The sequence below is a fragment of the Leopardus geoffroyi genome, chromosome D1, assembly GCF_018350155.1.
Source record: "Leopardus geoffroyi isolate Oge1 chromosome D1, O.geoffroyi_Oge1_pat1.0, whole genome shotgun sequence".
NCBI classification, from domain to species: domain Eukaryota; kingdom Metazoa; phylum Chordata; class Mammalia; order Carnivora; family Felidae; genus Leopardus; species Leopardus geoffroyi.
Genome location: NC_059329.1, coordinates 100557922 through 100582177, shown reverse-complemented (window position 1 = coordinate 100582177; position 24256 = coordinate 100557922). Strand labels below are relative to the sequence as shown.

Here is a 24256-nt window from a genome sequence, read left to right as displayed (position 1 = left end):
ACCACCTATGAGACCATCAAGAAGAAAATGTTAACAGGTCAATGAACCCACTGTCGACAGCAACAAAGAGACCAAGGGTATGATTGGGTCCATGCAGACAACTTTCAAAAACGGGTTTACATCACACACAAATGGTCTATGACATTGGGGCCACACACACACAGCTACACTGTGAAGAGGACCTAAATGGCTGCTGGGACAAAGTCTCTAGCACATGCCACCTGAAAGAGGAAGCCATATCCCTGTCACTCGTGATGATGTCATGGTGCTGGGGTTTGCAGATGGCCATATGGATGCTCAGCAAAGAAATAAGTCATATACTTCCTCAAAGAGATGGTTTTCTTACAGAAAAGTGCTAGGCAGCATTTCAGGGGTCATGGAGGATTAACAGCAGACTTCTAGAAGGGATATGTCATACAGGTGGAAAATGGAAGCAGTACCCAATGTTAAATGTCAAGACCCGGTAGGGGATAACAGTTCTCAGCGCTCGGAAGAGGTAAATTTCCTTAATCTTCTCTAATTGAATCTTCTTGAAAATCATAACTGACTTTTGTTTTATAACTATGCTATTTTAAACCTGTTTAACTTCATTGTAAACTTATTGTAATGTTAAACTTGTATTATCTTATTTAAATGTAAACTTACTATTTCATTTTAAACTTGATTTGGAAATGTAAATATGCAAAACTAGACATAATTCTGAAAAAGCATATTAAGGAGGGACTGCTGGTCTCATCACATATCAAAATGTGTCATTGTATCAAAGCAACTATATTTCATATCAACTGGGACATGAATAAAGAGATCAATGAAACAGAATTGATTCTTGAATTGGATACAAACATATATGGGGCTTAGGAATATAATATCAGGATTTCAAGTCAATGGCAAAAAGAAAAATATGCAACTATAAAAAAAAATCTTAAATTTTAGAAAATCCACTAAAATTCTATCTCTTTTCAACTCATAGATGAAAATAAATTCCAAATGCAGCAAAAGTTCTAATGCATGATACATAACCTCAAAACTACTTTAAAAATTAAGTGCTCAAATATAGTTGAAGAATATTTTGGTATGAACAAAGAGTCTTTAAAAAAAATCCTTATTGGATTTAAAAGAAAACATTGGGCACCTGAGTGGCTCAGTCAGTTAAGCATCCGACTTTGGCCCAGGTCATGATCTCACAGCTAGTGAATTTGAGCCCCACACTGTGCTCTGCGCCGACAGCTCACAGCCTGGAGCCTGCTTCGGATTCTGTCTCCCTCTCTCTCTTCCCCTCCCCTGCTCAAGCTCTGTCTCTGTCTCTCTCTCTCACAAATAAGAAAACATTAAAAAAATGTTTTTAAAGAAAACATCATTACACACCAAAAGCATTCTACAGAGTATACAAAAGTTAAAAACACACCAGTGGTCAGAAAGATAATACTTACATTCACAATAGTAAAAGGGATCCTTTCTTAGAATGTAATCAATAATAATCAGTTTGGAAATGAGCAACAATTGAATGAAATAGGTAAAGGTATTAATAGATGATTCCCAGAAAAAGAAATACAAACCATATTCAACATCTGGAAAGATAAACTAAACAATAAGAAAGCTACAATTTAGTCAGATTGTTCTATGCCACAAATATTCGTCAGCTACAGGTGGTTGAGAATGTGGACTGAAGTACCCTCACAGACGGTGAGCATCAGTGTAGCTACTGGGGCAATCTCTAGGACGGCACTTTGGCGATACCTATGAACATCGACATTTAACTATGTGATCATTGTTTCAAATACATATCTCAACAATTCCACTCCTAGGAACTCATACTTGCACTTATTCACAAGCATACAATTATAGCAAAATTCTTTGTCAAAAAAAAAAGGTTAGTAAAAACATGAACAGGAATGGATATATTTATTTTAGTATATGTTAATAAGTAATGTGCAGTACAAGAAAAACTAAGAGATCTCTATGGACTAGTATGCAATATCTTCAAGATGTTGCAAATGATTTCACTTATACGTGGAATTTAAAAAACAAAAACAAAAACAAAAACAAAAACCAGGAACCAACTCACGCATACAGAGAACAAACTGGCAGTTGCCAGAGTTGAGGGAGATGGAGGGATAGGCAAAATGGGTGAAGGAGATAAAGGGTACAGAGTTTCACTTATAAAATAAATACATCACAAGAATGAAAAGTATAGCATAGGGAACACATCCAATATGTTGTAGCAACTTTTTATCTTAACAGATGGAAGCTACAATGATCATAATGAGCATTTCTTAACGTACATGATAGTTCAGTTGCTATGTTGTGTACCCGAAACTAGGATAATATTGTAGGACAATTTTTCAACTGAAAAATAAAAAATAAATAAAACTATCCTAAACTTAAAAGTTTAGTTTTTAAAAATTTGATAATAAAAACAAATATTTAAATACACAGAGAAAAATTTGCATACATAAATACAAATGATGTTAATACCTCAAGAGGCTTAAGAAATAGATTAAGTGAGTTCCTTTGGGGAAAGAGGAATAGAGACCGTGTTGAGAGATGAGTAGGTAATTTATTCACATTTTATCCCATTATGTAAAGTGTTCTCTTTTACTATTCATTATTATCCATTACACATCAATTTTTCTTGTAAAAATAAAAGTGTTACACAAAATATTTTGCAGATAAGGCAACAGAAATTTACTGAACAAGACAGTCTATGCATCATTAACATTATAATTAGTATAATAAAAAGAATTACCTGAAATAACAAGAATATAAGTAAAATATTACTAAGTATCAAAAAAATTAAAAAACATAAATTGCTTGAAAATTAACCATGAAAATTTCCTAAATAATTACCTATTGTTGACACCTTGCTATGAAGGTTTTGCACCTTTCTAAATGAAGCAATCTCCAAGGGATAATGGACTATAGATTCTACCAGGGAGGGAAATTGTTATTAAAGCACAATTATCCAGTTCATACTTTAAAAATAATTAAGTTCTTTGAACAAGGGAACTCAGAATCATTTTAACAAAATATCTGCATTCTTATAAAATGGCATCCAATGTCAAATAATTCTCTTCATGGTGGATAGAGCACTTATATACCAACAGATACGACATTTCTCATCCAGAGCTTCTTCATCGCATTTGTCATCTCAGAATTTCTCAGAGTATAGATCAGGGGGTTCAGCATGGGGGTTATAACTGTAAAAAACACACTCAATGATTTGTCAACGGGGAAGGTCTTAGCAGGTCTCACGTACATGAAAATACAGGGCACAAAGAAGAAGACCACCACAGTGATGTGGGAACCACAGGTCTGGAGGGCTTTCCGCCTCCCTTCCGGACTAAGGTTCTTTAGAGAGTGCAAGATGACACCATAAGAGATGAGCAAGAGCACAAACACAATTGTGCACATCATCCCTCCGTTGGCCACCACTAACAGGCCAATGACATATGTGTCAGTACAGGCAAGTCTCAGTAAGGGGTACATTTCACAGATGAAATGATCAATGACATTGGGACCACAGAATGGGAGACTATAAATCGTGCTAACTTGAATGGCTGAATGCAGAAAACCTCCAACCCAGGACCCTACCAGGAGCACAACACACACCTCTTGCCTCATGACAACCAAATAACGCAAAGGCTTACAGATGGCCACATAGCGGTCATAAGCCATCACCAGCAGAAGAATGACCTCTGATCCACCGAAAAGGTGCTCTGTAAATAGCTGGGTCATACAAGATTGGAAGGATATGGTATTTTCCCCAAAGAACAAGTCCGAAATCAATCTGGGGGAAATGCAAGACGAATAAGTGACATCCATAAAAGATAAGTTAGCAAGAAACAAGTACATAGGGGAGCCTAGGGTCTTACTGACAGCTATAGTCACCACAATGAGCAGGTTGCCCACCACCGTCAAAATATAGAAGAGCAAGAATATAACAAACAGAAACTTCTGTTCCTTTCCATCCTGTGTGAGGCCCAGGAGGACAAAGAAAGTTACATTGTTCTTTGATTCCATCCAGTCTGTATAGGACCTGATTCACATATTAGATGTAGGTTTCCTAGAAAACAAGGAGGGAAACTTAGATGCATAATAAGATTACTCTTTTACTGATTCATCAATTTAAAAAAAGTAGAAGACTACCTGTTTGTGTGGAGTATTTCAATGGTGCTGTGATTCCCAAGTTAAATAACCCATGGTTTCCTACACTCTGAAAGAGCATACATAATGATCGCCAATGTAATAAGTGACACACAGTGTAGGAATATATCAATCAAAGAGCAATCAGTGAAGACATCCCAGAAGAAACAATGCTTTAGCTGAGTTATCTAAAGCAAAAGTGGGAGGACAGAAAAAGAGGATAAGAGAATTCCACGGAAAGGTGCACAGTTCATAATGTCACAAGACTGAAATACTTGAGAACCATGTAAGGTAACTGGCATATTCAAAGTGAGGGGATCAAATTCGGAATGGAAGGTCACAGCCCTAGAGTGTCTCATCCCTCTTTATTAGGGTCTTTGGTTGGATATCCCCCTTTTTCTGACCAATAAATGTGAAAGCATTCCACCCTTATGTCTCCCCTTAATTTTTAAACTTCACATATGCAACATCTCTAACTTTGGACATCTCCAATAGGATATCAATTCTGTATTTATAAAACTAAATTTTTCATTTTTCACCATAAATCTAGTGTTCCACAATTCATTAAATGTCATTGCTCAGACAAGAAATATCACAGTGCCTTTATGTCTTTCTTATCTTCATGTCACATATTGATACCTTTAACAAATGCCATTAATGCCCTTTAAAACATATCACAAATTTGATCATTTCCCTTCCCTCCCCGCTTCTCCTGACCCACTCCATTGGCTTCCTGCCACATCCCTCCCCTTGTACTCTGGCCTCCATCAGTACATTCTGCTCATGCAGCCCAATTGATCCTTTTTAAATCTGATTCTGATCTATCACTCCACTGCTCACAATGTCTACAGTGGATACCAATCACACACTCACAACTCAATGAATCACAGTTCCTGTGACCATAAGATGAGCTATAATTCCCAGTTCACGGGTGAACAAACTGAGGCTCAGATCACCTAGTTAATTTTCCCAAGGTCAGCCATTTTTAAATGATTAAACCAGAATCGGAGTCAAAGTTTGCTTCATCTAAAGATGATCTCACTTTTATATAATAAAGAGAGTCACACAATTGCAAAGGCTGGTTTCCAGGACTTACTTTTAGTCTTAACTTGTGAAAGCAGGTCTACAATCTGAAGGAACGCTTTCTACTCATTCCCAGCAACCTGGATTTCTTCTGTCATCCAGTTTGACAAGAGAGGGCAAAAGCTGCCTTATTACTTGAGGATATATTTTATTTCATTCGGCTGTCTATCCGTTTTCTCCATAAGGTCTCCTGGTTATTCAGAAGGTTGCTTTTAGATTTTAGATCACTTCCTAGGAATTCCATGGTCCACAGAGAAAACAAAAATTTATCACATTAGGATACTATATCAAAAAGGTAGTGAACTAACTATCCTTACATAAGAAAAATAGCCACCAGCCATCTCCCATTTTTCTCAAGCAACTTCTTTGCCTCTAATTTCTAAATACAAAAATACCATTCAACAGCTTGTCATCCTCATTCTATGGTGTTGGTTTGGTCAGATTAGCAACTTGATATTTAAAAAAAAAATTTTTTTTCAACGTTTATTTATTTTTGGGACAGAGAGAGACAAAGCATGAACGGGGGAGGGGTAGAGAGAGAGGGAGACACAGAATCGGAAACAGGCTCCAGGCTCTGAGCCATCAGCCCATAGCTTGACGCGGGGCTCGAACTCACGGACAGCGAGATCGTGACCTGGCTGAAGTCGGAGCGACTTGATATTTTAAAGAGACATGCTTGGGCTTCTCCTTAGGTAATGCTTTAAGCCTAACAGAAACGTCCTCAAAAATGTGGATCAGTTGTTAAGAGCATAGCCTCTTCTTCCCCATGCAGGCAACCATCACTGGACATTTTATTCCTTCTAACCACATTCCTCATTAAGTCCTACAATTGGAAAGCTGCCAACACTGATTCTTGCTTAATTAAATTCACTGGGAATTTCCACAAAAACTTAAAAAAATACCTATAGAAAGATACTAGTAGGCCAAATCACATAATGAGGGTCAGAAACATGCGACATAAACAAAACAAAACAAAAGAAAACAAAACAAAACAGCTTTAGAATCATTGGAAGACTACTGCCAGTCAAGAATAAAATTTCAAGCCAGTCATTTTGTTTTAGGAAAGGTTAATTTATCATATATTTCCCCACTTGCCATAGCAAGTTTTTCTTGCCATTAATATTCAACTTATGCTGCCTTGAAGTGTGGTTAGATGCTGTAGATATTTATTCACAGATTTAGACATAAGGACTATTTATTCAATTAGTAATTTTTTTTCAGGTTGGACCTCCTATTTATTGCTAGGAACCATGCTGTAAGTGAGGGCACAGCAATTAATGAAATACGGGAAAGAATTATGCAACAGGTCCTTCCTGCTAGGACCTTACATTCTCATAGCAGAGTCAGGAAGTGAATAAGGGGACAATTTAGTAAGCTAATTAAAGTTTTCATCAGTGCTAATAAGAGACCAAACAGGGTACTCAGGGAGAATTCTATTATGGAGAAGGTGACCAGGGGAAGGCCTTTGTTCAAATTGAATGATTGATCTGAGATCCACAGGATAGAAAATGGCTACCATCAGAAAAATTGTTACAAGCAGTAAAATTAAGAAACATTACAAGCAATCTGTTCTCACTTTACTGATGGCATGACCTATAAGTAGAAATGCTGACAATTTCACAGGGATTTTTAGTCCAGTGCTATTTTGAAAAGGACAGGTGAGCGTGGGCACTCTGATCTTCTTGATTGTAGTGGGAAAGCTTTCAACCTTGCCCTGGTGAGTGTGATGTTACCGTGGATTGCTCATATATGGCCTCAATTATGTTGAGGTACATTCCTTCTCTCTCTTTTTTAAGTTTATTTATTTATTTTGAGAGAGACAGAGGGGTGGGAGAGTCAGACAGAGGGAGAGACAGAACCCCAAACAGGCTCCACACTGTCAGTGCACAGCATGACGTGGGTCTGGAGCCCACAAACTGTGAGATCGTAACCTAAACCAAGATCAAGAGTCAGACACTAAATGGACTGAGCCACCCAGATGCCCCAAGGTACATCCCTTCCATATACAACTTGTTGAGATGCTTATTTTATCATGAAAGATAATGAATATCTGTGCTACCAATGAGCAACCCACAGAGGATTAAGGAAACAATTCCTTTTAGCGCAGCATCAAAAAGAACAAAGTACTTAAGAATAAACTTAAACAAGGAAGTAAAAGTCTTTATACGGAAAACTAAAAAATGCTGCTGAAAGCTATTCTAGAAGACACAAATAAATGGAAGAGTTTCATGAACTGATACAGTTCATATTAAGATGTCAATGCACCTAAAATAATCTACAGATTCAATGCAATCCCGATAAAAATCCAAAAAATACATTTTTTGCTGAAAGAGATAAATCCATCCTAAAATTCAGGTCGAAACTCAAGGCACTCCAAGCAGCCAGAATAACCTTGGAGAACAAACAAACAAACAAACAAACGGTTGGAGGACTTCCTGGTTCTAAAACTTACTACAAAGCTACAACAAACAAAACAGAATGATATTGGCATAAATAGGGACATAACAATGGAAGAAAATACAGAGCCTGGAGAGAAACCTTTGCATATGTGATCAAATGATTTTCAACGGGTGACAAGAACATTCTTGGGGAGAGGACAGGTGGTTCAAAACATGGGGTGGTGAAACTGGATATGCACATGCAAAAGAATGAAACAGAACGCTTCATGTACACCATTTACAAAAATTGACTCAAAAGGGATCAAAGACCTCAATTGTCAGCTACAACTATGAAACTCTTATAAGAAAACATGACAAAAAAGTTCATAACTTTGGATTTGGCATTGATTATTTGGGTACAACATGAAAACCACAGGCAAGAAAAGAAAAAACACAGAAATTACTTGATCAAATTTAAGAAATTTTGTACATCACAGGACACTATCAACAGAGAGATAAGGCATCCCACAAACAGTAGACAATATTTTCAAAGGATATAGTTGATGATGTGTTAATATCCAGAATATATAACAAATTTCTACATCTCATTAACATAGAAAAACACCATCGTGATAAAAAATGGACAAAGGATGCTATGAAATTAGAAGACAACCACAAGAAAAATTTGGTCAGCCCTCAAACACATGGAAGTTAAAGAAAATCATACTAAAGAATGAATGGTTACCTAGAAAATTAAAGAAGAAAAAAAAATATATGGAAGCAAGTGAAAATGAAAACATGAAAATCCAAAACCTTTGGGATTAGCAAAGGCAGTCCTAAGAGGGAAGTATACTGCAATCTAGGCCTTTCTCAAGAAGCAAGAGAGGTCCCAAATACACAACCTAATGTTACACCTAAAGGAGCTAAAAAGGGAACAGCAGATAAAACCTAAAGCCAGCAAAGGGAAATAATAAAGAGCAGAGCAGAAATAAATGATATAACAAAAACAAACAAACAAAACAGCACCATACATCAACAACACTAAGAACTGGTTCCTAGAAAGAGTCACAAAATTGATGAACCCCTAGCAGACTTCTCAAAAGTAAAAGAGAAAGGTCCCAAGTAGATAAAATCATGAATGAACAAGGAGGGATCACAACCAAGATCACAGAAATACAAACAATTGGGAAAGAATACTATGCCAAAAAACTGGGCAATCTGGAAGAAACGGACAAATTCAGAAACTCATAAACTAGCAAAACTGAAACAGGAAGAAATAGAAAATTTGAACAAAACCCTAACCAGCAAAGAAATGGAATCAGCAATCAAAAATCTCCCAACAAAAAAAGTCCGGGGCTTTTTTTGCCAGCAAAATTCTACCAGACATTTAAAAAGAGTTAATACCTATTCTTCTCAAACTTTTCCAAAACAGAAATAGAAAGAAAACTTCCAAGTTCATTTTACAAGGCCAGCATTACTTTGATTCCAAAATCAGACAAAGACGCTACTAAAAAGGAGAACGACAAGCCAATATCCCTGATGAACATGGATGCAAAAATTCTCAACAAGGTATTAGCAAATTGAATACAACAGTACATTAAAGGAATTATTACTCACCACGATCAAGTGGGATTTATTCCTGGACTACAACACAAATCAGTGTGATCCACCATATTAATAAAAGAAAGGATAGGAACCATATGATCCTGTCAATAGATGCAGAAAAAGTATGTGACAAAATATGGCATCCATTCTTGATGGAAGTCCTCAACAAAGTAGGGATCGATGGAACATATCTTAACATCATAAAGGCCACATACAAAAGACCCACAGCTAATATCATCCTCAATGGGGAAAAACTGAGAGCCTTTCCCCTATGGTCACGAATAAGACAAAAATATCCACTCTCAACATTGGTATTTAACCTAGTACTGGAAGTCTTAGCCTCAGCAATCAGACAACAGCAGCAGCAGCAGCAGCAGTAAGAACAACAACAAAAGGTATCCGATCAGCAAGGAAGAAGTCAAAATTTCATTATTTGCAGACAACATGCAGATGACACTATTTTCTACACAGCTTTTCTATGTAGAAAACCCAAAAGACTGCGCCAAAAAAATTGCTAGAACTAATACATGAATTCATCAAAGTCACAGGATATAAAATCAACATGCAGAAATCTGTTGCACCTCTATACACCAATAAGGAAGCAGCAGAAAAGGAAGTGAAGGAATCAATCCCATTTACAAGGGTACCAAAAACAATATGATACCTACGAATAAACCTAAGTAAAGAAGTGAAAGATCTCTACTCTGGCGGCACCTGGGTGGCTCAACTGGTCTGACTCTTGATTTGGGCTTAGATCATCATCAAACAGTTTGTGGAATCAAGAACCTGTCGGGTTCTGCACTGATAACATGGACCCTGCTTGGGATTCTCTTTCTCTGCCCCTCGCCAGTGTTTGTTCGTTCTCTCTCTCTCTCTCTCCCAAATAAATAACCATTAATAAATAGAAGAAGATCTATATTCTGAAAACTGTAGAACATTGATGAAAGACATTGAAGAGGACACAAAGAAATGGAAAAGCATTCCATGGTTATGGATGGGAAGAACAAGCATTGTTAAAATATACTACCCAAAGAAATCTACACATTTAATGCAATCCCTATCAGTAACACCAGCATTTTTCAAAGAGCTATAACAAACAATCCTAAAATTTGTATGGAACCACAAAAGACCCCAAGTAGCCAAAGCAATCATGAAAAAGAGAAACAAAACTGGAGGCATCACCATTCCAGAATTCAAGCTATATTACAACACTGTAGTCATCGAGACAGTTTTAAAAAAAAGACAAATGTGATATAGACACATTATCAATGGAACTAAAAAGAAAACGGAGAAATGGACCCGCAACTATATGGTCAACTAGTCTTTGACAAAGCAGGAAAGAATATCCAATGGAAAAAAGACAGTCTCTTCAACAAATGGTGTTGGGAAAACTGGACAGTGATATACAGAAGAATGAAATTAGGCCACTTTCTTACATCATACACAAAACTAAATTTGAAATGGATGAAAGACCTAACTGTGAGACAGAAAACCATCAAAATCTTAGAGGAGAACAAGGCAATATCCTGTTTGACTTTGGCCACAATAGCTTGTTACTAGACACGTCATCGAAGGCAAGGAAACAAAAATAAACATGAACTACTGAGACTGTATCAATATATACATCTGCACAGTGAAGGAAACAATCAACAAAACTAAGGGCAACCTACAGAATGGGAGAAGATATTTGCAAATGACATACCTGATAAAGGGTTGGTATCCAAAATCTATAAAGAACTTCTCAAACTCAACACCCAACAAACAAATAACCCAGTTAAGAAATGAGCAGAAGACATGAATAGATATTTCTCTAACGAAGACTTCTAGATGGCTAGCAGATGCATGAACAGATGCTTAACATCACTCATCATCAAGGAAATACAAATCGAAACCACGATGAGATAACACCTCACACCTGTCAGAATGGCTAAAATTAACAACACAAGAAACACCAGGTGTTGACAAGGATGTGGAGAAAGGAGAATCCTCTTATACTGTTGGTGGGAATGCAAACTGGTGTGCTCACCCTGGAGAAAAGTATGGAGGTTCTTCAAGAAAGCAAAAATAAAACTACATTATGACCAAGTGACCTAATACACTATTAGATATCTACCCACAGGATACAAAATACAGATTCAAAGGGGTACAAGCACCCCAATGTTATAGCAGCATTATCAACAATAACCAAACTATGGAGAGAGTCCAAATGTCCATCGACTGATGAATGGATAAAGATGTGATATATGATGGAGTATTACTCAGCCATCAAAACAAATGAAATCTTGCCATCCAAATAATGTGGATGGAACTAGAATGTATTATGCTAAGCGACATAAGTCAATGTGAGAAAGACAAATACCATAGGATTTCACTTATATGTGAAATTTAAGAAACCAAACAGATGACCATATGGGAAGAAACCAAACAGATGACCATATGGATAAGAGAAGAGAGGGAAACAAATCACAAGAGACTCTTAATGATAGAGGGGGAAAAAACTATGGGTTGACAAAGGGAAGCAGGTGGGAGATGGCTTACATGGGTGAGGGGACTAAGGAGGGCACTTGTTATGATGAACACTGCATGTTGTATGTAAGTGATGAATGACTGATTTCTACTCCTGAAACCAATATTGCACTGTATGTTAACTAAAATTTAAATTTAAAAAGGGGGGACGGGGGACAAAAACTTCTTTTTTATTAAAAACCAAAGAGGAAGGAACTTTAAGAGACCTTGCTCCAAAGAATATATGTGATGCCATTTGCAGCAACGTGGATGGAACTGGAAGATATTATACTGAGTGAAATAGGTTAGTCAGAGAAGGACAGATATCATATGTTTTCACTCATACGTGGATCTTGGGAAACTTAACAGAAGACCATGGGGGAAGGGAAGGGGAATAAAGTAGTTACAAACAGAGAGGGAGGGAGGTATACCATAAAGGACTCTTAAATACAGAGAACAAACTGAGGGTGGCTGAGGGGGTAAGGGAGAGGGGAAAATAGGTGATGGGCATTGAGGAGGGCACTTCTTGGGATGAGCACTGGGTGTTGTAGGTAAGCAATAAGCCACGGGAATCTACCCCAAAAACCAGGAGCACACTTTACACACTGTATGTTAGCCAACTAGACAATAAATTATATTATAAATAAATAAATAAATAAATAAATAAATAGCAAGGAACACCTGTGAATTCCCTATAAAAAATTACACACTAAATGAAAAATTTTTTGCACACCGAAAGTGTTCCTTATAGTGTACAAAAGATAAAAATACATCACAAGACAGAACAATAATAGTTACATACACAATACTAAAAGGATCATTTCTTTAGGATGTAACCAATCATCAAAATATGTATGGAAAAGAGCAACGACTGAAGAAATAGGTAAAGGCATGAATAGACAATTCACAGAAAAAGAAATACAAATCATATCCAACATGTGAATAGGTAAACTCAATAATATGAAAAAGATTGCAATTTAATCGGACTGTTTATGCCATAAATCCATATCAGGTATGGGTGGTTGAGAATGTGGACTGAAGCATTCTCACAGACGGTGAGCATCAGTGTAGCTACTAGTACAAACTCTAGGTTGGCAGTTTGGTGATAACTATGAATATCGACATTAAACTATCTGATCACTGTTCCAAATACATACATCAACAATTCCACTCCGAGGAACTCATACTTGCACACATTCACAAGCATGTCATTATTATAAACTTCTTTGTCATAGAAAAAGGTTAGTAATAACATGAATAGAAAAGGACACATTTATTTTATATACATTTTTATTGATTTTATAAGGGAGTAATATGGAGTACAAGAAAAACTAAGAGATCTCTCCGGACTGGTATGCGGTATCTTCAAGATGGTGCAAATGATTTCACTTATATGTGGAAGTAAAGAAAGAACACATGGACAAAAACAGAAAAGGACTCATCAGAGAACAAACTGGGGGTTGCCAGAGCTGCGGAGGTTGGAGGGATAGGTGACATGGGTGAAAGGGACGAAAGGTACAAAGTTTCAGTTACGTCACAAGAATGAAAAGTACAGCATAGGGAACAGAGTGAACATGTTTATAGCAACTTTTTATGGTAACAGAAGTTACACATATCATGATATGATCATTTCTTAATGTACATGATTGTTAAGTCGCTATGTTGTGTACCAGAAACTAGGATAATATTGTATGGCAACAATTTTCAATTGAAATATCAAAAATAAACAAAACTATCCTAAACTTAAAAGTTTATTTTAAAGAAAGAAGTTGTATAATAGGAGCAAAAGTTAAATACACAGAGAAAAATTAACATTACATATACTTGAATACAAATGTCGTTATTATCACAGGAGTCTTAAGAAACAGATTAAATGACGCCCTCTGAGGAAGAGGACTAGAGACCGTGCTGAGAGATGAGTAGGTAATTTATTCTCATTTTATTCCATTATATAAGTTTTTCTCTATAATTATTTATTACTATCCATTACACATCAATTTTTCTTATAAAAACAAATGTCAAAGTGTTTTACATAAAAGGCCACAGATATTTACTTAGCAAGACCATCTATACATCATTAAATATTATAAATAGTAAAATAAAAAGAATTTCCTTAAATGATAAGAATCTAACTAAAAATAATACTAGGTATCAGGAAAAAAACATGTTGATAAAAAAGTGTAATCATTTAAAAATTTCTTCATTAATTCATTACCTATTGTTGACTCCTTTTTTTAAATATGAAATTTATTGTCAAATTGGTTTCCATACAACACCCAGTGCTCATCCCAACAGGTGCTCTCCTCAATGCCCATCACCCACTTTCCCCTCGCCACCCCCCATCAACTCAGTTGGTTCACAGTATTTAAGAGTCTCTTATGTTTTGCCTCCTTCCCTCTCTGTAACTTTTTCCCCCCTTCCCCTCCCCCCGGTCTCCTGTTGAGTTTCTCAGGATCCACATATGAGTGAAAACATATGGTATCTATCTCTGCCTGACTTATATCACTTAGCATAACACTCTCCAGATCCATCCACGTTGCTACAAAGGGCCATATTTCATTGTTTCTCATTGCCAAGTAGTATTCCATTGTATATATAAACCACATCTTCTTTATCCATTTGTCAGTTGATGGACATTTAGGCTCTTTCCATAATTTGGCTATTGTTGAAAGTGCTGCTATAAACATTGGGGTAAAAGTGCCCCTATGCATCAGCACTCCTGTATCCTTGGGTAAATTCCTAGCAGTGCTATTGCTGGGTCATAGGGTAAATCTATTTTTAATTTTTTGAGGAACCTCCACACTGTTTTCCAGAGCGGCTGCACCAGTTTGCATTCCCATCAACAGTGCAAGAGGGTTCCTGTTTCTCCACATCCTCGCCAGCATCTATAGTCTCCTGATTTGATCATTATAGCCACTCTGACCGATGTGAGGTGATATGTGAGTGTGGTTTTGATTTGTATTTCCCTGATGAGGAGTGACGTTGAGCATCTTTTCATGTGCCTGTTGGCCATCTGAATGTCTTCTTTAGAAAAGTATCTATTCATGTCTTCTGCCCATTTCTTCACTGGATTATTTGTTTTTCAGGTGTGGACTTTGGTGAGCTCTTTATAGATTTTGGATACTAGCCCTTTATCCGAGATGTCACTTGCAAATATCTTTTCCCATTCCATCAGTGGCCTTTTTTTTTATTTTATTTTTTATTTTTTTAAATTTACATCCAAATGAGTTAGCATATAGTGCAACAATGATTCAGGAGTAGGTTCCTTAATGCCCCTTACCCATTTAACCCCTCCCCCTCCCACGACCCCTCTAGCAACCCTCAATTTGTTTTCCATATTTATGAGTCTCTTCTGTTTTGTCCCCCTACCTGTTTTTATATTATTTTTGTTTCCCTTCCCTTATGTTCATCTATTTTGTCTCTTCAAGTCCTCATATGAGTGAAGTCATATGATTTTTGTCTTTCTCTGACTGACTGATTTCACTTAGCATAATACCCTCCAGTTCCATCCACGTAGTTGCAAATGGCAAGATTTCAATCTTTTTGATTGCTGAGGAATACTCCATTGTATATATATACACCACATCTTCTTTATCTGTTCATCCATTGATGGACATTTGGGCTCCTTCCATACTTTGGCTGTTGTTGACAGTGCTGCTGTAAACATGGGGGTGCATGTGTCCCTTTGAAACAGCACACCTGTATCCTGTGGATAAATGCCTAGTAGTGCAATTGCTGGGTCAAAGGGTAGTTCTATTTTTAATTTTTTGAGGAACCTCCATACTGTTTTCCAGAGTGGCTGCACCAGCTGGCATTGCCACCAATAATGCATAAGAGATCCTCTTTCTCCGCATCCTGGCCAACATCTGTTGTTGCCTGAATTGTTAATGTTCGCCATTCTGACAGGTGTAAGGTGGTATCTCATTGTGGTTTTGATTTGTATTTCCCTGATGATGAGTGATGTGGAGCCTTTTTTCATGTGTCGGTTGGCCATCTGGATGTCTTCCTTGGAGAAGTGTCTATTCATGTCTTTTGCCCATTTCTTCACTGTATTATTTGTTTTTTGGGTGTTGAGTTTGATAAGTTCCTTATAGATTTTGGATACTAACACTTTATCTGATAAGTCATTTGCAAATATCCTCTCCCATTCTGTCAGTTGCCTTTAGGTTTGCTGATTGTTTCCTTCGCTGTGCAGAAGCTTTTTATCTTGATGAGCTCCCAATACTTTATTTTTGCTTTTAATTCCCTTGCCTTTGGAATGTTGACTCCTTTTATGTAAAGGAATTACACTTTTCTAAATGAACTGATCCACAAGGTATTATCGACCTTACATTCTACTGGAAGGGAAGCTGTTATTAAAGCATAATCATCCAGTTCGTTCTTTATAATTAACTTAAAACTTGACACAAAGACAGTCAGGATCATTTTAAGGAGTCTTCTGCATTCTTAGAAAATGCAGGCCAATGTCAAGTAATTCTCTTCATGGTAGAAAATGCACTCCTTTACTACTTGATGTGACATTCTTCCTCCAGAGCTTCCTCATAGCATTCGTCATCTCAGAATTTCTCAGAGTGTAGATCAGGGGGCTCAGCATGGGGGTTATAACTGTATAAAACACACTCACTGATTTGTCAATAGGGAAGGTCTTAGCAGGTCTCACGTACATGAAAATACAGGGCACAAAGAAGAAGACCACCACAGTGATGTGGGAACCACAGGTCTGGAGGGCTTTCCGCCTCCCTTCCGGACTAAGGTTCTTTAGAGAGTGCAAGATGACACCATAAGAGATGAGCAAGAGCACAAACGCAATTGTGCAGATCAGTCCTTCATCGCCCACCACTAACAGGCCAATGATATGGGCGTCAGTATAGACCAGTTTCAGTAAGGGGTACATGTCACACAAAAAATGATCAATGAATTGGGACCACAGAATGGGAGCCCATAAATAGTGCTAACTTGAATTACTGAATGCAGAAAACCTCCAACCCAGGACCCTACCAGGAGCACAACACACACCCTTTGCCTCATGATACACAAATAATGCAGGGGTTTACAGATGGCCACATAGAGGTCATAAACCATCACCAAGAGAAGAATGATCTCTGATCCACCAAAAAGCTGCTCTGTAAACAGCTGGGTCATACAGTGTTGAAATGACCTGGTATTTTCCCCACATATCAAATCTGAAATCAATCTGAGGGAAATAGAAGAGGAGTAAATGACATCCATAAAAGGTAAGTTAGCAAGAAGCAAGTACATAGGTGAGTTCAGGGTCTTACTGACAGTTACAGTTGCCAAAATGAGGAGGTTGCCCACCACAGTGAAAATATAGAAGAGTGAGAACACAACCAAAAGGACCTTCTGTTCCTTTGGATCCTGTGTGAGACCCAAGAGGATAAAATAAGTGACATTGCTCCTTGGTTCCATCTAGTCTGCATAGAAGCTGGCTTCTCATATTAGAAGCAGCTGATCTACAAAACAAGGAATATAAATGCATTATAAGATTACTGGTTCATTCAATTAAAAGAATGTAGAAGGAGTACCTATTTGTCTCACATGTGTGACATGTGTCATAGACATTAGGATTTCAAGTTGAATAAGCCACGGTTTCCTACACTCAGTGATATCATACATAATAATCACCAATATAATAGGTGCCATTATAAAAATACAGAACACGAAATGTCCAGGGTAGGAATATATCTACCAAACGGGAATCAAAAAAGTTTCCCAAAGGAAGCAATGCTTCACCTGAGTTTTAAAGGAAGAGTGGAAGAACAAGAGAAGAGGGAAAGGGAATTTCATGGAAAGATGCACAGTTTATAAAGTCCCAAAGGTGAAATACTTGAGACCCATTTAAGGTAACTGACACATTCAAAGTGAGTAGATCAAATTAGGAACAGAAGGTCACTTCCCTAGGTTGTCTCTTCCCCCACTGAGACCTCTTTATTAGGATCTTTGGTTGGATATGCCTCCTTTCCCTGATCAATAAATGGGGAAGCATTCCACTATTGTGTCTCTCCCTTAATTGTTAAACTTCATATATGCAACATCTCCAACTTCAGAAATCTCCATTGGATATCAATTAGGACTTATAAAACTAATTTTTTCTTGCACAATAAACATAGATGCTTCCCACATCATTAAATGGTACCACCTTCCACATCATTGCTCAGACAAGAAATAATCACAGTGTCCTTCATGAAGTCTTGCGGTCATGTCACATATTAATACCTTTAACAAATGATATTTATTCCCTTTAAAATTTATCACAAATTTAATCATTCCCCTCCCCTCCCCACTTCCTCTGGCCCACTGCACTAGCCTCCTACCACGTTCCTCCTCTTTCATTCTGGTCTCCATCAATTTGTTCTCCTGATGAAACTTAAAATGGATTCTTTTTAAATATGATTCTCATCTATCACTCCACTGCTCACAATGCCCACAGTTGCTTCCAATCACACACTCAGAACTTAATGAATCACAGTTCATCTTACAGTAAAGGGAATTATAATCCTCATTTCACTGCTGAACCAACTGAGACTCAGAACATCTAATTAATTTTCCCAAGGTCAACCATTTTTAAGTGATAAAACTAGAATTGGAATCAAAGTTGGCTTTCTTTCAAAGTGATCTCACTTTTACATAATAAAGATAGTTACACAGTTGCAAAGGCTGGTTTCCACTATTTACTGTTAGTCTTACCTTATAGAGGCATGTCCACAATCTGAAGGAACACATTTGACTCTGTCGTCCAGTTTGGCAAGAGGGCAAAAGCTACATTATTGCTTGAGGACGTATTTTTTTTCATTCGACTGTCTATCCATTTTCGCCAGAGTTTCTCCTGGTTATTCAGAAGGTTGCTTTTATTAATACCGTAGATGACTTCCTAGCAATTCCATGGTCCACGCAGAAAACAAACATTTATCACATTAGGATAATATATCAAAAAGACAAGATTAACTCCTATCCTTACATAAGGAAAATAGCCACCAGCCATCTCCCAGGGAGATTTTTCTCAAGTAACTTTTTTCCTACTAATTTCTAAATAGAAAAATACCATCCAGTGGCTTAGGCATCCTCATTCTATTGGTTTGGTCAGATTAGCAGACTTGATACTTTAAGAGACATCATTGGGCTTCTCCTTAGGTAATGCTTTAAGCCTAACAGAAACCTCCTAAAAATGTGTATCAGTTGTTAAGAGCATAGCCTCTTCTTCCCCATACGGGCAAATATCACTGGACATTTTATCCCTTCTAACCACATTCTTCATTAAGTCCTACAATTGGAAAATGTCCAGGACCAATTCTTGCTTATAAATTCACTGGGAATTTTCACAAAATTTTTCAAAAATATCTATGTAAAGATACTATTAGGCCAAATCACATAATTAGTGTCAGAAATATGTGACATAAAAAAAATAGCTTTAGAACCATTGTAAGGCTACTGCCAGTTAAGAATAAAATTTCAGCCCAGTCATTTTGTTTTAGAAAGATTATTTTTCATGTATTTCTCCACTTCCCATAGCAAGTTTCTCTTCCCTTTTATTAATACTCAATTTATGCTTCCTTGAAGTAGGGTTGGGCATTTTATTTTTTTGCAGATTTCAACATAATAACTCTTTATTCAATTACATTTTTTTTTAATTTGGAGGGCTTATTTACTGTCAGGAACTGTGCTGCGAGTGAGAATACAGCAATTTATGAAATAGGAAAAAATTATGCAAATAGTCCTTCCTGCATGGTCCTGCACGGACTTTATATTCTCATGGTAGAGGGAGGCAGTATATAAGAGAACAATTTAGTGCGTTAATTACAGTCTTCATCAGTGCTAATAAGAGAGCAAACAGGGTACTCAGGGAGAATTCTCCTATGGAGAAGATAACCAGGGAAGGCTTTTCTTCCACAGGATAGAAAGTGGCTACCACCAGAAAAATTGTTACAGGTAGTAAAATTAAGCAATCTGTTCTCACTTCACTGATGGCATGCCCTATATGTAGAAAATGCTAAAGTTACACAGGAATTTTTATTTCAGTGCCCTTTTGAAAAGGAGTGGTAAGTGTGGGCACTCTCATATTGTGCCTGATAGTAGTGGGAAAGCTTTCAACCTTGACTCGAGTGTTATTAGCTGTGGATCTGTCATATATGGCCTTTATTATGTTGAGTTACATTCCTTCTATACCCAATTTTTTGAGATTTTTTTTAAAATTCAGGTTAGTTAACATGGAGTGTAGTCTTCACTTCAGGAGTAGAACCCAGTGATTCATCTCTTACATATGACACCCAGTGTTCATCTGGAAAAGTGCCCTCCTTAATGCCCGCCACCCATAACCTGTCCCCCACACATTTACCCTCCAACAACCCTCATTTTCTTCTCTGTATTTAAGAGTCTCTTATGGTTTGCCTCCCCAATAAGAGAGTTTTTTAAAAATTTCATTCTAGTAAATGATTTTTATCTTACATTTTAGTATGTTTACTGAGCATCTAATTTATTGTGCTACTGGTGAAAGCTATGTGAGAATTCTATATTATGTTTGCAACTTCTTGGAAGTTTAAATTTATTTATTTTTTAATGATAAATAAAACATTTCATTTTATTTAATTTGTTCCTTCTTCAGTGGACTGTTTTTCTTATGTAAATTCAACTTTCTTTTTTTTCATTTTTTTATGTTTATTTATTTTTGAGAGAGAAAGAGAGCATGAGCAGGGGAGGGGCAGAGAGAGAGGGAGACACAAAATCTGAAGCAGGTTCCAGGCTCTGAGCTGTCAGCACAAAGTCCAATGTGGGGCTAAAACCTATAGACCGTGAGATCCTGACCAGAGCCGAAGTCGGACACTCAACTGACTAAGCCACCCAAGTGCCCCTCGACTTTCTTATTTTTTTAATTTTTCATTTATTTATTTAAGTTTTTATTTAAATTTTAGTAAACATATAAGGTAATCTTAGTTTCAAGTGTAGAATTTAGTGATTCATCCTTTACATACAACACCCAATGCTCATCACAAAGGGCCTTCTTAATGCCCATCACCATTTAATCCATTCCCCGACCACCTCCCCACCAGCAACCTTCAGTCTGTTCTCTATAGTTAAGAGTTTCTTATGGTTTGCCTCCCTTACTTTTTTTCCCTTCCCCTATGTTCACCTGTTTTGCTTCTTAAATTCCACATCAGTGAAATCATATGGTATTGTCTTTCTGACTTATTTCACTTAGCATAATATACTCTCTCTCCAACCACATTGTTGTAAATGGCAAGATTTTATTATTTTTCATGGCTGAGTAATATTCCATTGTATATGCCAATCTTCTTTATCGATTCATCAGTCAATGGATGTTTGGGCTTTTTCCACAATTTGGCTATTGTTGGTAGTGCTTCTATAAACATCAGGATGCACGTGCCCATTTGCATCACTATTTTTATATCCTTTGGGTAAACACCTAGTAGTGCAATTCCTGGGTCATAGGGTAGTTCTGCTTTTAATTTTTTGAGAAACCTCCATACTGTTTCCCAGAGTGGTTGCACCAGTTTGCATTCCCACCAGCAGTATATTTCTGCATCCTTACCAACATCTGTTGTTTCTTGTGTTGTTAATGTTAGCCATTCTGACAGGTGTGAGGTGGTATCTCATTATGGCTTTCATTTGTATTTCCCTGATGATGAGTGATGTTGAACACCTGTTCATGCATCTGCTAGCCATCTAGAAGTCTTTGGAGAAATGTCTATTCACATCTCACTGCCCATTTCTTAACTGGATTATTCGGGGGATGTTGAGATTGATAATTTCCTTATAAATTTTAGATACTAACCCTTTATCAGATATGTCATTTCAAATATCTTCTCAATTCTTTAAGTTGGATTTTAGTTTTGTTGATGGTTTCTTTTGCTGTGCAGAAGCTTTTTATCTTGATGAAGACCCAATAGTTCATCTTGCTTCTGTTTCCCTTGCCAGCAGTGACATGTCAGTAAGAAGACATGGTATGGTCGAGGTCAAAGAGGTTACTGCCTGTGTTCCCCTCTAGGATTTTGATGGTTTCCTGTCTCACACTTAGGTCTTTCATCCATTTTGAATTTATTTTTGTACATGGTGTAAGAAAGTGGTCCAATTTCATCCTTCTGCATTTTGTTGTCCAGTTTCCCCAATACTCTATTGAAGAGGACTTTTTCCATCTTTTCCATTTTCAATTTGCTTTGTTGAAGATTAGTTGACCATATAGTTGTGGGTCCATTTCTGGATTTTCTATTTTGTCCCATTGATCTAGATGTCTGTTTTTGAGCTAGTACCATACTGTCTTGATCACTACAGCTTTGTAATACAACTTGAAGTCTGGAATTGTGATGCCTCCAGCTTTCTTCATTTTCAAGATTGCTTTGGCTATTTGGTGTCTTTTGTGGTGCCATACAGATTTTAGGATTGTTTGTTTTAGGTTGTGAAAAATGCTGGTGGTACTTGATAGGGATTGCATTAAATCCATATATTGCTTTGGGTAGTATGGACATTTTTTAATATATTTTTAAATGTTTCTTTATTTTTGCAAGAGAGGGAGAGAGAAAGAGAGAGAGAGAGAGAGTGCACACAAGTTGGGTGGAGGGGCAGAGAGAGGGAGACACAGAATCTGAAGCAGGCTCCAGGCTCCAAGCTGTCAGCACAGAGCCTGACACAGGGCTCCAACTCATGAACTGTGAGATCATGACCTGAGCTGAAGTCGGACGCTTAACCCACTGAGCCACCCAGGTGCCCCTGGTAGTATGGACATTTTTAACAGTATTTGTTCTTCCAATCCATGAGCATGGAAATTTTTTTCCATTTCTTTCTATTCAATTACTTGCATCAGTATTGGTATTGTAATAATTTTCAGAGTAGACATCTTTCTCCTCTTTGTTTACATTTATTCTTAGGTAAGTTGTGGGTTTTGGTGCAATTGTAAATGGGATGGATTCCTTAATTTATTTCTTTCTGCTGCTTCATTATGAATAAATAGAAAAGCAACAGATTTCTACACGTTGATTTTGTATCCTGCAACTTTGCTGAATTCATGTATCAGTTCTGGCAATTGTTTGGTGGATTCTTTCAGGTTTATAGAGAGTATCGTGTCATCTGGGAATAGTGAAGGCTTGACTTCTTCCTTGTCAATTTGGATGCCTTTTATTTCCTTTTTGCTATCTGATTGCTGAGGCTAGGACTTCTATTACTATACTAAATAACAGTGGTGAGGGTGGAAATCGCTTGTTCACAACCTTAGAGGCTCTCAGTTTTTCCCCATTAAGGATAATATAAGCTGTGGGTCTATTGTTGATGGCCTTAATTGGGAGCTATGTTCCATCTATCCCTACATTGTTGAGGGTTTTTATCAAGAATGGATACTGTATTTTGTCAAATTTTTTTTCTGCATCTATCGACAAGATCATATGGTTCTTACCATTTCTTTTATTAATATGGTGTATTGCATTCATTGATTTGCAAACCACCCTTGCAGCCCAGGAATAAATCCCACTTGATTGTGATGAATAATTCCTTTAATGTACTGTTGGTTTCTATTTGCTTGTTGAGAATTTTTGTATCCATGTTCATCAGGGATATTGCCCTATCATTCTCTTCAGTGGGGTCTTTGCCTGGTTTTAGATTCGAGGTAATGCTGGTCTCGTAAAATGAGTTTGTAAGTTTGCCTTCCATTTCTCTTTTGAAGAACAATTTGAGAATAGATATTAACTTCTTTAAATGTCTGGCAGAGGGCACTTGGGTGGCTCAGTAGTTTACGCATCCAACTTCAGCTCAGGTGTGTAATGCCCCCAATTTCAAATCCGAGAGACCACCAAGGAGCCGATACCGATGCAAACGCACAAGCGTTTATTTGCAAGCTGGAGCTTGGGCCCAAGTATACCCGACACAGCGGAGCAGGGACTTGGACGCCTAGGTTAAAAGGTGTAACAGTAACTAGGGTTGATGGGGGGTGGGAGGGAGGGGAGGGTGGGTGATGGGTATTGAGGAGGGCACCTTTTGGGATGAGCACTGGGTGTTGTATGGAAACCAATTTGACAATAAATTTCATATATTATAAAAAAAAAAAAGGTGTAACAGTTTTATAGGGGCCAGTGGCCAATGAGATTGTAACACACACAGAAAGTTGCATAGTCATGTCAGTCCACACGCAGGTAGCCAATTGAACTACAGTTTACCCTATAGTAACTGTTTGAACTAGCCTATCACTCTGGTCAGAATTGGCGCGCAAGTTTGGGGGGCAAAAGGTGGGGTTTACATTCTTTGGTGGTTAGGGGTTCCGCATTCCTATTTCAGCTGGTTTCCAGTAAGGGTGTGCTCAGCGGCTTGACTAGGGTGGGGGAGTGTCTTAAGCGATAAGCAGGTCATGTGGGGGTTATACATGAGACGCTGGGTGTAACACAAAATGGAGTTAGTCCTGCTCTGCTTGTCCAGGGGTAGGGGATTTTTGTTAAATTCCTTGGGTCCCACAAGGTCATGATCTCAGAGTTCATGAGTTCAAGTCCCAAATCAGACTCTCTGCTGACAGCTCAGAGCCTGGAGCCTGC

The 24256-nt window shown here is 37.5% G+C and overlaps 1 protein-coding gene and 1 pseudogene across 1 annotated transcript; both read right to left on the bottom strand.

The window, feature by feature from the left end:
- Nucleotides 1–3090: 3090 nt before the first annotated feature.
- LOC123600497 (olfactory receptor 4A47-like) lies at nt 3091–4020 on the bottom strand. The gene has a single exon (XM_045482534.1). The coding sequence runs from the start codon at nt 4018–4020 to the stop codon at nt 3091–3093; it is 930 nt and encodes a 309-aa protein (XP_045338490.1).
- A 12174-nt stretch (nt 4021–16194) lies between these two features.
- Nucleotides 16195–21880, bottom strand: LOC123600496 (annotated as a pseudogene).
- Between the last annotated feature and the right edge of the window lie 2376 nt (nt 21881–24256).